Genomic DNA, 13,508 nt, shown 5'->3' on the forward strand with positions numbered 1-13,508 from the left:
AGAATATAGCATTAAATTAATAGAAATATATATCACAGGAATTGGCATGAAGCCAAAATAGAGGCTACAATTCTGAATGCATTGATAACCTTAATATTTTTACCATTATCTATAAGCTAATAATTGCCTTTCTGTTTTCTCTTAATGCAATGAATGTCTTGTTCTTTTCCTTTAACACCATATTTTTAAAGAAATGTGTCTGAAAGACCTATTATCTCCAAATATTATATTGTTCCTTTAAGAAAACTTATTTGATGCCAGTCTAAGATGTATTACAATAAGGATCCTTTCTCTAAATGACTATTCACCTGAATCTGGAGTAACTTTCTTTGTGAAGATAGGATGTTCTTATCAATGGATGAATAAATAGCTTAAAATATTAAAACATGAAATTAACTCAATGGATGAATATAACCTCCAAATAAAATTTGGTACTATACTTCAGAAGAAAAAAAAATCATTGAAGATGTAGCTCAGTTCAGAGTGCTTGCCTACCAAGCAAAAACCTAGGTTCAATCCCTAGCACCATAAAAACGAAACAAAACAAAAAACAGAAAAGTAAGTAGTCTTAACACTGGAAAATTGACCCTTTGAAATCTGACACTCTAATTCTTGTTGAAAAAGTATTACTTGTTGAAAAATTACTACTTATTGAAAAAGTACTACTATACCTAATAAAATATAACCAATATTACCAAAATGAAAGTAAATGTTCTTAATCTCATTAAAATTGTGTCAGCCTTATTCAATTTTGTTTCTCAAAATGAAATAAAATATATTAAAAAATTTTTAACTAGAAGAATCGAAATTATTCCATATATCATTCAAATACAAATCAACTGAAAATTACTTTTAAGTTTCTTCGAAAATTCTATGAAAACACAGGAAAAAATACATTTATTTTAAGTGTAATTCAGAGTTCAAAGCACTTTTTTCTTTATAGTCTAATGTACCTAGACTCTTCTACAAGTTAATCCCAATCAAAATCCCTATTAATGAGCCAATAATATTAGACACTTAATGTTAAGCTTAAGCTGCTTCACTAACATTTCACAGATAAAATGGACATCAACTGGTCAATAGAAATAAAAGCAAAATAAGATAATCAAGTGAAAAATAGTTGTTTTATTTATTTGCTTTGGCAATTGTACTGACACATCAGAAGATTACTGTACTCAAATACTTTATCCTCATCATATTTAGCTTAGGGGTTTCCTTCAAATTTTTCTGGCTTAAGAAAGAAAAATCAGGAAGCTATTTAGTTTTAATATACTGCTTATAACTCTCCAAAAGATTAGAAGTTGATAGATGGCCCAATAGCTCTAAAATTGCTGTTAAAATATATATAGGTGGGGACAGCAGGAGAAAAGAACACCCAGAAAACGGAAACTCCCAATAACTAAAGTTAACTATTTTATTACTAATTATTGTTTGTGAAGCCCCACTCCTTCCTAAGAAAAAAAATACAGTATGTATAGAAAAATTAATCATTATTGCCTTGCCTAGATGCTGATACAAGCAACTATATAATAAAAGGATATATATGTGTTTCTGCTAAATAAACCCAACCATAAAAACAACAACAACAAAAAAACTTCGAGATATAACTAAAAAGTAACCATTAGAACTATTAAATACCTAGTTAAGTAAAAAAAATCAAATACTCATCACTTAGTACATGGTAAAAATCTTTGCCTCTCTAAAACACGTATTATTTCTTTTACAAAGTTAAGTAATTTTATTAGTGGAGAGCTAAATATAAGTTAAGTGCTAAGCACTTCTTCTACAAAACTGAGTTGTTTTATTTGTGGAGAACTAAATATAAGTTAAGTGCTAAGCACTTCAATTGGCTATCAATAATTTAAGTGAAGAAATAACCATTTTTGTATCTCTATGATATATAAACTCTGTGTGTTCAAAAGTAACCCTGTATACAGTCAACAACTATGCAGATGAATGTTATCTGTGAGTACTCACAAATTTAAAACAGTCATAGAATTACATACTTCAATATCATCTTAGGTTTTATTAAGATAAGAGAGGTTGGATAGAAAAGGATTAGTTGGTCCTAAAAGTCCACAGCAAAGAGCCAAACAGAACAGACGAAAATCAACACACAATAGTGTGGATCACGACAATGAGTGACACAGTAAATATGAAGGAGGCTATACGAACGGCCAAATTTTATGTCTAACACAGCTTGATCCTTAAGAATTATCTTAAGTTTAAGATTTCTGCTGCTCATTATAATTTCCTTCCTTAATGGTACTATCATTTATCAAAATAAGTCTTTATCTCAAGTTAGTAATTTATTAAGGACTATGTCTTCAATTTTCTCCTTTCATACGTTGGGGACATTATTATTTGAGGAAATCAAGAATAAACCTAACATTAAATGTTAATACTTAAGTTAGTATAGAAGTTCCTTGAACTATCCATGCAAAGTATGAATCACAAGCAACCTTTTTCTCTCTTTTAGAAGGAAGTGCATTGGGATGGGGAAAAAAACTATCTTTTTCTGAAACATATAAATGATTAGTTTCAAGGTTAACACTAGGCAATATATATGAAAAGAATTCTCTACAGAAAAAAGGGCTGAGAAGTAACAACAGAACAAGAGTTTCAGAATCCAAACTATGAATTTGGAAATTAAATTCTGTTATATTCATTAGCAACAACACCTTGAACAATTACCTTCTGCTTTCTATATTTTCATCATGAAAACCAGCACAATTTCTACCCTGAAGGCACTCTGTGAGGATGAGAGGAAGTACTTTATGTTGAAAGAAGTTATTTTACCTTTCAACAAACTCCACCCTCAAATAAGAGAAACAGGTCACTGAAAAAGCAAGTCATTCTGCTTTTAAGGTACAATCTTACCATGAATCCTGAGGCTAACATAGGAAAAGCTAAGGTCCTCGACGTTTCTGAGGCCATGAAGCATTACAAATGTTGGGGCACTATAGGACAACAGGTATACAAAATTGTGGTATAGTCTTAGAAAGTTTGTGGACTCTTTTAAGGACTCTATCATGTTAAAAAGAGGCCCTAAATTCCTTACTTAAAAAAAAAAAAAATGGAGTATATCTGACCTGATATACAGATATAAATGAAAAAGAAAGGATTAAAGAAAATAATGCTCCGTGGTTAAGAGTCACAAGGTTCACCACCAAACTGAAAAACTCATTTCCCATAATGGGGGCAAAGCTCCATTGACTTATATTCAATTATAGGTACTGCTGGCAGCTGCTACCAAGGGGAACATGGTGAACATCTAGAAAGTTTTCTTTTCCTCTTACTCTAGCAACTTATTGTAAACAAAAATCATGATTAGTTTTTAAAGAAAAAAGTCTAATTCTACTTTTCAAATTAGTGATTTAATATGGCAAGACCATTTATTATTTAAATGAGCATTCTTTTGGGTTTTTTGTTGTTGTTATTGTTTGTTTCTTCATTTTTAGCTAGACAGAAACAAGGATGCTAGGAAGCTATAAAAAATAAATTGCTTGCCCCAAATCATACCAGCTATTGCTTTGATCCTTAACTGAAAGAGAATCCTAAGTTAAGTAAACCTGAGAGTAAAAAAAAAAACAAAAAACAAAAAACAAACAAATCAAAGAAACAGCTAACCAAAATGCAATTTTTACTATGTACTTTTCCAGACCTAAAGAAAATCAAAATACCAAATAGGAACAAAATTACAGAAACAAAGGTCCAGAATCCATACAGTTTATTTTAAGGGCTTAAAATTAGAAAGCAAAAAAAGGAAACCCATATAACAAATTTAAATAAAGAGAATATCATAGTTCAATAAAGAAATCATCTACTTTAAGCACTAAATGCCTAAAAATTAAGAAACTAATCTCCACATTGAAGAAAATGTTAGAAAGAAAGAAAGAAAGAAAGAAAGAAAGAAAGAAAGAAAGAAAGAAAGAAAGAAAGAAAGAAAGAAAGAAAGAAAGAAAGAAAGAGAAAAGTTAAGAGAAGTTAACTACCTCAGGTACCTCAGTTACTCCTCAGGGACTCCAGGTTGCTTAACAAATCTGAGAGATACTATATGTTATTCAGATACTCAGGCAGTATACACCTGGGTGGTTAGGTATTTTCTTTAGCTACACATGAATCATACTACAAATGAGACACTTAGGGTAAATTATTTAAACTGTTTTCCCTCCTGTGTCACCTTATCTAAAATGCAAAGAATGATGTACCCTACCTCAAAAGAGTTACAAGAGATGATAGTAGCAACCTCAGCAGCACTATGATTTCATTACTGGGATAAAACAAACATGTATGGTATATAACGATTGTTCAATTAATTAAAGAATCCATTAAGAAATACTGAATGATTGGACAGTTGTGCACATAAACTAGAGAATAAAAGTTCTAGTTTTCTGTAACACATTCATTCTGTCAAATCAGGTAGTTTCATTCAAAAACACTAGGCACTATGTTCTATTCTGGTTCCATAAGAAAGGATGAGTTGCATGCCAACAAGAAAAGTTGGATAGGTTCATCAAAAGAGAACTGAAGGAGGGCTGGAGTTGTGGCGCAGGGGTAGAGCACTTGCCTCTCAAGCATGAGGCACTGGGTTCTATCCTCAACACCACAAAAACAAACCAAAATAAAGTTATTGTGTCCATCTACAGCTAAAAATATTTTAAAAAGAGACAGAGAGAGAACTGAAGGACATTTCTCGATATTATACAGAGGTATCAACCCATGATTTGGACAGGAGTTGCAAAGTACAGCAAGGAGTTGAGAGGATCATATTTTTTAATTAAACAGTACTTACCCTACAAATCAATATCACCTTAGTAAAAGCAGATCAATCTATATAGCACATTTATCTCCCTCCTTAACAAAAATGAGTGGTGAAATATTAAGAAACACACAAGCAGAACAAACTATGGAGTGGTGGAAATGTCCTTTATCTTGTTTTGTAGAGCAGTTACACAACTATGTACTACTGCCAAAATAAAATTAAGTATTTTAAAACTACGCTTTTATTTTATGCTAATTACACTAATTTAAAAATAGCTCATTTTGAAAGTGACCCTTACTATTCTCAGGGTAAATTTGAGAATTTTAAAGTAGCTCATTCAAATCTATATTCATTATAAAATGAAATATAAAATGATCTGATCCAACTCAAAATACTTTTGGTAAGAAATTTTTTTTAACTTTTCAGTTGTAAGAAATTTTGAGATCATAGACTTGCAAGAATCCCTCATGGACTCAGAATTCCTCAGAGTCTTTGTATCCTCTGTGGCATTTATGAATCGATATGTATTTTAATTTCACATTTCTTACACTGGTTTGGTAAAAACTTTTTATGTTTGAGGATTGTAAGAAGTCTGCTTGTCTGTTTCACTGATTTTTGTGTATACTTGCAGGAAAAAAAGTATTTGGAAGAAAAACAGGACTGAATCATAGTTTTCAACAAGAAATTCTAAAGACATGTCTTTCTAGCTCTAAAATGTGCAGGGCAACTTTGGACAAGTCACTTAAGTAAATGTTCTGTGCCTGTGATACTCTGGTATCACAGGTATACTCTGGCTGTTATAGAATAAAGTGTAATTTGTGAAAGCACTTTGAAAATTTAAAGCAATATTTTCTCTGAAAGTGCCACTGGTGAAATAATACTATAGACCTACCAAACCCCAGCCTTAACCCTGGAATTTATTGGTGTTCCCAAACAACACGCATACACATCTCCTTTGAACTAGAATGGTATATTCAAAGTAGTGGAAAATGGGTAGGCTACTCCCCTCATAAAGAGTGGGAGTGGGGGATTAAAGTGATATCTCCTTCACTACTAAACTTCCAGAACTCTATAGATTTCTGGCATTTGGTCTTACAAGAAACTTGTTATGATCTGGCAATTTTAGCAGGGGAATTGTGAATAAAGCATTCCTGTCCATAGGTCTTACCAGTAATCAAGGAGAGATCAATTACGGAAAGATTGACCAACTCGGTCCCAAATACCCTAAGTGTTAGACAAGCCATCAGCAAGCATTTACCATGTTCCTGCACAAATCTTTAGCACACATCAAAATGCCTCCCTCAAACTGCGTCCATCACAAGCATGAGTGACAGCAAGGCCTAGAAGTCTTCAGATCATCCATCACAACTCCCTCCCCCTTGGATTCCAGGTCCGGCGGCCTCTGGCCAACACATTTCCTGATCTCCCATTCCCGGGGCCGCCAGCCTCACCAGCTGTTCCCGGCGGCTGGAGCTCCGATCGGTTGGCGCCCGGCGGCCCCGAACATTAACGACACCCAGGAGCCTGGCCTCGTGGCTCAGGCCCGAGAACAGACTCCAACTACAACAGCCCCGAAGACTTCCAAAGAGCAGTTCAGCATTTTGAGAAGAGCTTCCGGAAGCTGGCTGGAGGCGGAAACCGGATGTTCGGAGCAACCATAATTCTCCTCCCCACTGCTTTCCTTTCCTACAGTCGCCTCTTTTTATTCCTAAACGAGATAGAGCCAATTAAATTAAGCTTTGTTGCTACACCCCAAATTGAAAATTCTCTATAAGCATTGCCCTTAAATCCGAAACAGGGTGACATAAAAGAGGAGAGAGCGAAAGTGGAACCCCCGGGACTGGCCTGTAGTATCGCCCGGTTGCCCGGGAAACCGACAGTAACGCCAGTTGCAAACCCCTGGCCCAGGGGCCATGGCCACGTTAGCCCGGCTGCAGGCTCGGTCGTGGTTTGTAGGAAATCAGTACTACTTTAGGAACCGGTAAGTCGTGAAGAAAGGAATCGCACAAAGGGCTGGCTGTCTTTAGCCCACTAGTTTTTCAGTGGAACTTTACCATTGACAAATTCCCTCATTCAGTACTCAGTTCCCTCTTTCAATGGGTGCAAACAGAACCAGAAGTTTAACGTAATATTAACTATACAAGGAGATTATAAATAGAGGGAGGCCATGGATATTCAGGTTGATATAAGGAAAGTTCCAGCGTAGATAAAATTGTAAAGCGCCCCCCACCCCCACCACCAGACATCATCACAACGCAGTTTGAAGAAATCTGCCTTCTCCCTGTTGAAGGTTTTAATGGCCTTGATGCAGTCACCCAGGCTCCCTAGCTCACTGATCTCAATGAGTCCCCACTCTGTCTAGGGATCTGAGCCTCTGTCATGTCACAAACATCATGGAACTCAATTGTTCTAGGACTCATTTCCTTCTGAAAATCAAAGTATCCGAACTATTCTTGCAAGATAATTAGTGCCAACGAATTAATTAATAGAAGAGGGCTAAGAAAGACACTAGCACTTTTTCCATCTCCTTACAGCCAGACTTCACAACCAGAAACAGGTTTATTTTAACAGTGGCCCAGAAGCATTGCCCCAGGAGTTTTTCCAACTTAAGAGAAACTACAAAAAAAAAAAAAAAAAGTAAATTGGACTGTGATAGAATGCAGTGACATGGCAGACCAGTGGAAATATGTCAATAAGTTAGAAACTTGCTGAGCTGTTCTGATTTTAATTTTTATCTGCCACACTATTTTACTGTGTACCTCTTACAACAATTCAATTTTATGTTTTTGTGAAATAACATGTATCTATACTCTTAAAGTAGAAGCAGAAATAATTGACTCTTTTTTACTTACCATTTTTTGAGTCTACCTTGTCTTCATAGTTCCTAATACTTAATAGCTACACAATACTTATTTGTTGAATAATTATATCAATGAATCTTTCAATTGCTTTTTGTTTAAGTAAATATTCTCAATAGCTAATTAGAAATAATCTATTTAGCTTTCATAAATTATCTCTTTATATAGCATCCATCTAGAATTTATGTGGCAGGCCCTTATTTATGACATAAATACATAAATAAATTCTGTCCCTATGATGATCACATCCTAGCATGAAATTGGGACATTTAAAAAAAAAATAATTGTTCTATAGTAAGGCAAATAGAAAAGGAAACAACTAACATTGTTTGAGCACTGATTATACATGAGACATTGCACTAATAACTTTCTCATCTATTTCTTTTGGTTTTCACAATGATATGAGTGAATGTATTAATCTGAGTATTTAGATCTGTAGAACAGTATTCGAGGGAAGCCTGATTAAGTGCCAGACAAGAGCAAAGGAACTAATTACTCTTCACAGATTTCAGTGTCCACATTTGCCCCTATCTCCTGGCTTTTGAAAATGGGCATCTCTTCCTAAACTTTGAGATTGCTTGGAGAGATGACTAATGCTATGCAAAAATCATGATGAAAATAAACTGGCATTCCTAACATTTCATTTATAATTAGTAGTAATAATACTTTTAGTTTAAAAGAATTGTAAAGCTGATAAGGGAAACAAAATTCCAAATTTTGTCTAGTTTTTTTAAAAATCAGTATTGATAGTTTAGGGCAAAAAATAATAAAATATTAGTATGACTGAGAAAGAAAATAGTAAATTTCCTTCATAAAGTAATGTCATTTTCCATCTGTTATTGACTTGAAGAGTTCTTCCTAAATTTTAACCTTGGGAACTTGTTGAAAATGAAAATTCTGATTCAGTGTGTCTTGGTGGCAGAGAGTCTATACTTCTTACAAGAATTCATATGAGGCCCTACTCTGCATAAAAAGAGAGACTGTAATAAATAGTGTATGGGCTTTTCTTACATTTAATTCTTCAACATCCTTATGAATTATATATATATTCCTTAATTATGTGAAACAATGAAAATGAGATTCAGTTAGATTGAATAATTTGTGCAAGGTCACACAACTACGAAGTATTAAAGCCAGGTAATTTCACTCTGAAACCTATTCTGTACAATATGACTCAAGATTTTCTTTCCACTAACCTGGTCTGACTGATTAAGTAGCATCGAGTACCACAATCCAGAGTCCAAAATGGTTTGAGTATATTGTTCCAAATCCATTAACATGTAGGAAACTGTTTAAGGAAACAGTTTAATTTCTTCTTTGTTTCTTTCAAAGTCTTCTATGTCTATCACAAGGTAGTGACAAAAAATGTTTTTACCTGATGATTGGCATTAGAATGAGACTGGCAGTAGAATGAAGTTGAAAGGGAACTTTCTTGGGAAAATATATTGCTAAGTGGTGAAACTGGTCACTTTCATATGTTAAGTTTTCTATTTTTAAATTCTACTTATTGTAGTATTAATATTGATCCTTCTTTATCTGATAAGACTTAATCATAGCATTCTGCATTTTTCTTATTACCAGAGGCAAATTTTGGAATTAAAAGAAATCAAAACTTAAAGAGCTTATGATGACTTTAGTTTATTTCAATTCATTCTTGTTATATAATCCTCTCACATGTCACTGTATTTTAAGCTAATTTTAAATTTCTGTTCATCTATCATGATTTCTTACGTATAAATTCTATTTTATTTTATATTTTACAATAAAGGAACTCATTTCTAATATTTCCTGGGTGAATTTAATACATTGTAATAATATTCTCCAAACTATATGAATTAAAAATGCACTGATTAAAGATTTCCTTAGTACAAACTATGTAGTCATCACTGTTCTAAATATTGAGTACAAAACAGAACAAAAAGTCATGAGGAAAACAAAACATCAACAAACTTATTTATAATATTTCAGCTTGAGATAATATTTCAGCTTGGGATAAATATAGCAAAAGCTATAGAGAAAAGTAAGGTGAAGAGAGGGAACAAAATTCTTTTTGTTTGGAGTGGTTTGGGAGGCTCTTCTAATAAGAGGATATTTGCTTGGAGTCCTTAAAAAAAAAAAAAAGGAATGATTGGGCATACTAGGGGAAGCACCTTTGTGAACTGCAACAGCAAGTAGAAAGGTCCTATTGTCAGAAGCCTATGATGGAGGGCAGTGGAGAGCAGAATGGGCAAGGCATAGAATGGAAGAATGTGGGCCAGATCATTTGGGACTCTTAAACTACAATAAAGATATAGGATTCTACTCTGATTGAGAGAGGAAGCCGTGGAGGATTTCAGCAGAGGACTGACTTCTGTTTTAAAATAATAATAAAGTAAACTCGTGATTTATTTTTAAATTGAGTAAAGTATTTTGCTTTTATTTTTCCTTTTTCTATTTTCCTCTTCCAGGTTCATCTTTATTAGTTTAACTCGTTGTGACCTGATTTTTTGCTTCTTAACAAAATTTGAGTCACATTTTCTTTAACAAACAAAAAAACACTTGAAATAATTTTAAGCCGGATAGACTTATGTAAAAAACATTTTTTAAATTGACTTAAGTGAAGGGAAAAGTATATGTAGGGCAATGTGAAAAAATCAGTTATTAAGGAAGAGTTCTAGAAATTCTGTAGAGACAACTATAGAGATAAGTGTCCAACTATCAAATTTCCAAGTCTCTTACCACCCAAAAGGTAAATGGAATAGAGATAATGTAGTAGGCAGATAAATAAATATTGAATACCTACTATGTAGAGCACTGTTAAACGTTTTCACAAACATTATTTTAGTTGATAGTTACAGTACTCTTATGAGATGATTTTTTTCTTATTCCTAGTTTGTACCTAAGGAAATTGGATTTAGTTAAATCATTTGCTCAAGCGCTAATGAAGTTTGACCCATTTCATACCAAATTTATATTTCTATAAGGAGTATTAAATCAATAAGTCCCTGCATGGAACTAAGTCCATCAAATACACAAGGTCCAACCTGCCTTTCTAGGGTCAGGTTGAGGAAAAGAAAATATGTGACATAGTGCTCTCTAGTAAAGATTGATGATTTCCTCATGTTTTATTCCCCTGTATCAACCTGAACTATAATTTCCTAAAACTGGAATGTATTATTCATATAAATATGATTAGTTCTTTTTTTTACTCCAACATGATCATGTGACTACAATTCTGATTATGTTATTAATCTAATAAGTTGGACCAGTGTCCTTCAATTTGGACAATTATCTTACTCTTATATCCTAGCAGTTAGTTGGATAAATGAAACCCTTCCTCTAATTCTAACTAATTTCTGAATACTCTGTTACAGCTGAATTTAATTATGACTAGTAAAATTTAGCAATTCTTCCAAATACATAAGATGATTTATGCCAAAATATGGGGACATCTTAGTTGTGTGTTAGCTTAGGTTTAAATATAAACTTTTAAACTTTTACTTTTACCTTGTTTAAACTCTTTAAATAGCAATTTTATCATGTAAAGGAGAAAATGATGGCTATTAATATGTTAACTATGAAGGTTAAATGATCATCATGTTAGTAAGCACCCCATAGATTTATAATTATAGTAAATCCCTGCAAGAAGCCAAAGTATAAAATGCATATGATGAACACAGTTGACTGTTACAAAAGTTGATAAGTTTGATGTCTGTTCTTGAGTATTCCTTTTCTTTATGGAAAACTTAAAACATTTTATTGGTGTAATTAGTCAAAATTTCCTTTGATGTAGTTATAATATGTATGAGTATGTATAAATATATTTAAGGAAGTACTTTCACTCTATGCAGCTCAATGGTTTTTACATAGGTGTATATAATACCTGTTTAATCTTCAATCAGATAAAATTCTGGATATAGAATGTATTTCTAAAACTAATAGCCAACATCAGATATATAGTATTGGTGAAATAAAATATGAATGGTTCTATTTAATTCAAAAGCAAGATAAAAGTTCACACTAATCCTGCTTATGTTTCATGCTCTAAAAGAGAGATCACAATTAATCAATGTTCACTGCTATCTCATTGAATGGAAAAGAAATTTTAAGTAATTATAACTGACTATCAGTCCTTCACTGCCTAGGTAACCCAAACAGACAGCCCTACATAAATATCAAGCAACTGAATATCTATAAAACAGAAAGAGAAACTTCACAAGTCATTTAAGGAAATGTTAGTTTGGAGTAAAATGTTTAAGCCACAAAATCAGAAGAGAGTGTAACTGTGGAGTTGGAACTGATGGAGGAAACAGATATAAACTTTAATAAAAATGCAATAAGAACTTTTACAAAGGTAAAAATTAAGGGGGAAAATGTGCTACAGTAAATTTTAAAGTAAAATTTTTATCACATGAAAAATGTAATAGATGATTAAAAGAATACTTACTACTGAAATGTAAATTTTTAGGAAAGCAAAGGAAGGAAATCTCCATAAATCTACAAGAATAGAAATCATGTTTCATACTATTAATAAAATAGAGGACATACTAGAGAGTTTAATGTGTGAATGATAATCACCACAGAATTTAGAGTATGAGTGGGAAAGAGATTATGAGGAAATACTATGAGAAAACTTTTCTAAACTGAATAGTGTAGATTTGAAAGTAAAGGACTCTCTGAGTCTTAGAGTTTCTTGAAATGATATAACCTTTAGATATTATTTGATATAATTCCAAGATATAGAAGAAAGAAGTCACATGCTTCTAATCTAGACAGAAGAGAAAAAATTATTTGCTAAAGAAGCAGATGCATTGGATTCTTTATCTGCTGAACACTGAAACCTAGAAGAGTGAAAAAGAGTAATTACTCATGAGTCAGGGGAATTAGCCAAGAATCCTAGCAAAGATCCATGTTTTGGGGAGGATATGAAAGGCATTTTGAGACACGTAAAGATTTAAGTGTCTTCCCTTTGATCTTATCTGATGGCATATATTCAAGAGAATACAGTATTTCATAATCAATTAAAAATTAAATCAGAACAAAGGTCTCAGAATAGGAGAAAAAAGAAAAATAAATAATAGAAACAGCAATAATAAATTACACCAGCAATATTTATGGTTTAAAGAGCATTATTTTTGTGCAATTAATGGGATCCCTAATTGTATTCTTTCTGGACATCTTGGGCAAGTTAAAAAGCTTATTATGCATTTTCAGTCTTCCATATGATTTCAGACAATACTCTTGGGAATTTTCCTGCTAGTACATGCTATGGGTTCTTTTTTTCCCCAGCATCTATGAGTTTCCTCAATATTCTTTCAGCCCTACATGAAGAGCTGTTTCACTGACCTTTAGAACTACCACATCTTCTCTTCTATCACTGTATCCCAAAGCCAGCATCATAAAGTTTTAGTTTTCTAATAGCTTTTCACTGTAATCAAAATACCCTAGAACAACTTAGAGAAAGAAAAGTTTATTTTGGCTCATGGTTTCAAAGGCTTAGTCCATGGTATTCCAGTTATAATGCTCCTGGCCTGAGTAAGGCAGAACATCATGGCAGAAGTTCGTGGCAGAGGAAAGCTCCTCAGTTCCTGACAGCCAGGAAGCAGAACAATTGAAGTCCTAGGAACAAAATATAATCTCCAAAGTCACACCCTTAGCAATCTACTTCCTCCAGCCACACCTAGACGCCTATATTTAACACCTAGTATAGTAGTCCTTTCAAATGGATTAGTCCATAGATTAAGTTATTATCTCATAAACTAATTGTTTTACCTCTAAACATTTCTTCATTGTCTCACGTGAGTTTTCTAAGGACACCTCATATTCAAACCATAGCTATGTAGCAGTGTACTATACTGTCAGTTTTTATCTCTCTTTTAATTGTTATATATTCAAATTAGTAAATG

At 33.0% G+C, this 13,508-nt stretch overlaps 2 protein-coding genes across 6 annotated transcripts in view; one reads left to right on the forward strand and one right to left on the reverse strand.

Moving 5' to 3' along the window:
- Positions 1-6,390, reverse strand: part of Gpatch2 (G-patch domain containing 2) — a 185,760-nt gene extending 179,370 nt beyond the window's left edge. For all 3 annotated transcript variants that reach the window (XM_046438410.2, XM_058577056.1, XM_046438411.2), the window contains exon 1: positions 6,217-6,390. In XM_046438410.2, the coding sequence (XP_046294366.1) occupies positions 6,217-6,272 (56 nt within the window). In that variant the 5' untranslated portion in view covers positions 6,273-6,390. The remainder of the gene's footprint in view (positions 1-6,216) is intronic.
- A 242-nt stretch (positions 6,391-6,632) lies between these two features.
- Spata17 (spermatogenesis associated 17) overlaps positions 6,633-13,508 on the forward strand; it is a 198,745-nt gene continuing 191,869 nt past the window's right edge. For all 3 annotated transcript variants that reach the window (XM_046438454.1, XM_058577055.1, XM_046438455.2), the window contains exon 1: positions 6,633-6,746. In XM_046438454.1, the coding sequence (XP_046294410.1) occupies positions 6,679-6,746 (68 nt within the window). In that variant the 5' untranslated portion in view covers positions 6,633-6,678. The remainder of the gene's footprint in view (positions 6,747-13,508) is intronic.

The sequence above is a fragment of the Marmota monax genome, unplaced genomic scaffold, assembly GCF_021218885.2.
Source record: "Marmota monax isolate L192 unplaced genomic scaffold, Marmota_monax_Labrador192_F-V1.1 WCK01_AAM20220418_F8-fsc00118, whole genome shotgun sequence".
In the NCBI taxonomy this organism is placed as follows: Eukaryota; Metazoa; Chordata; class Mammalia; order Rodentia; family Sciuridae; genus Marmota; species Marmota monax.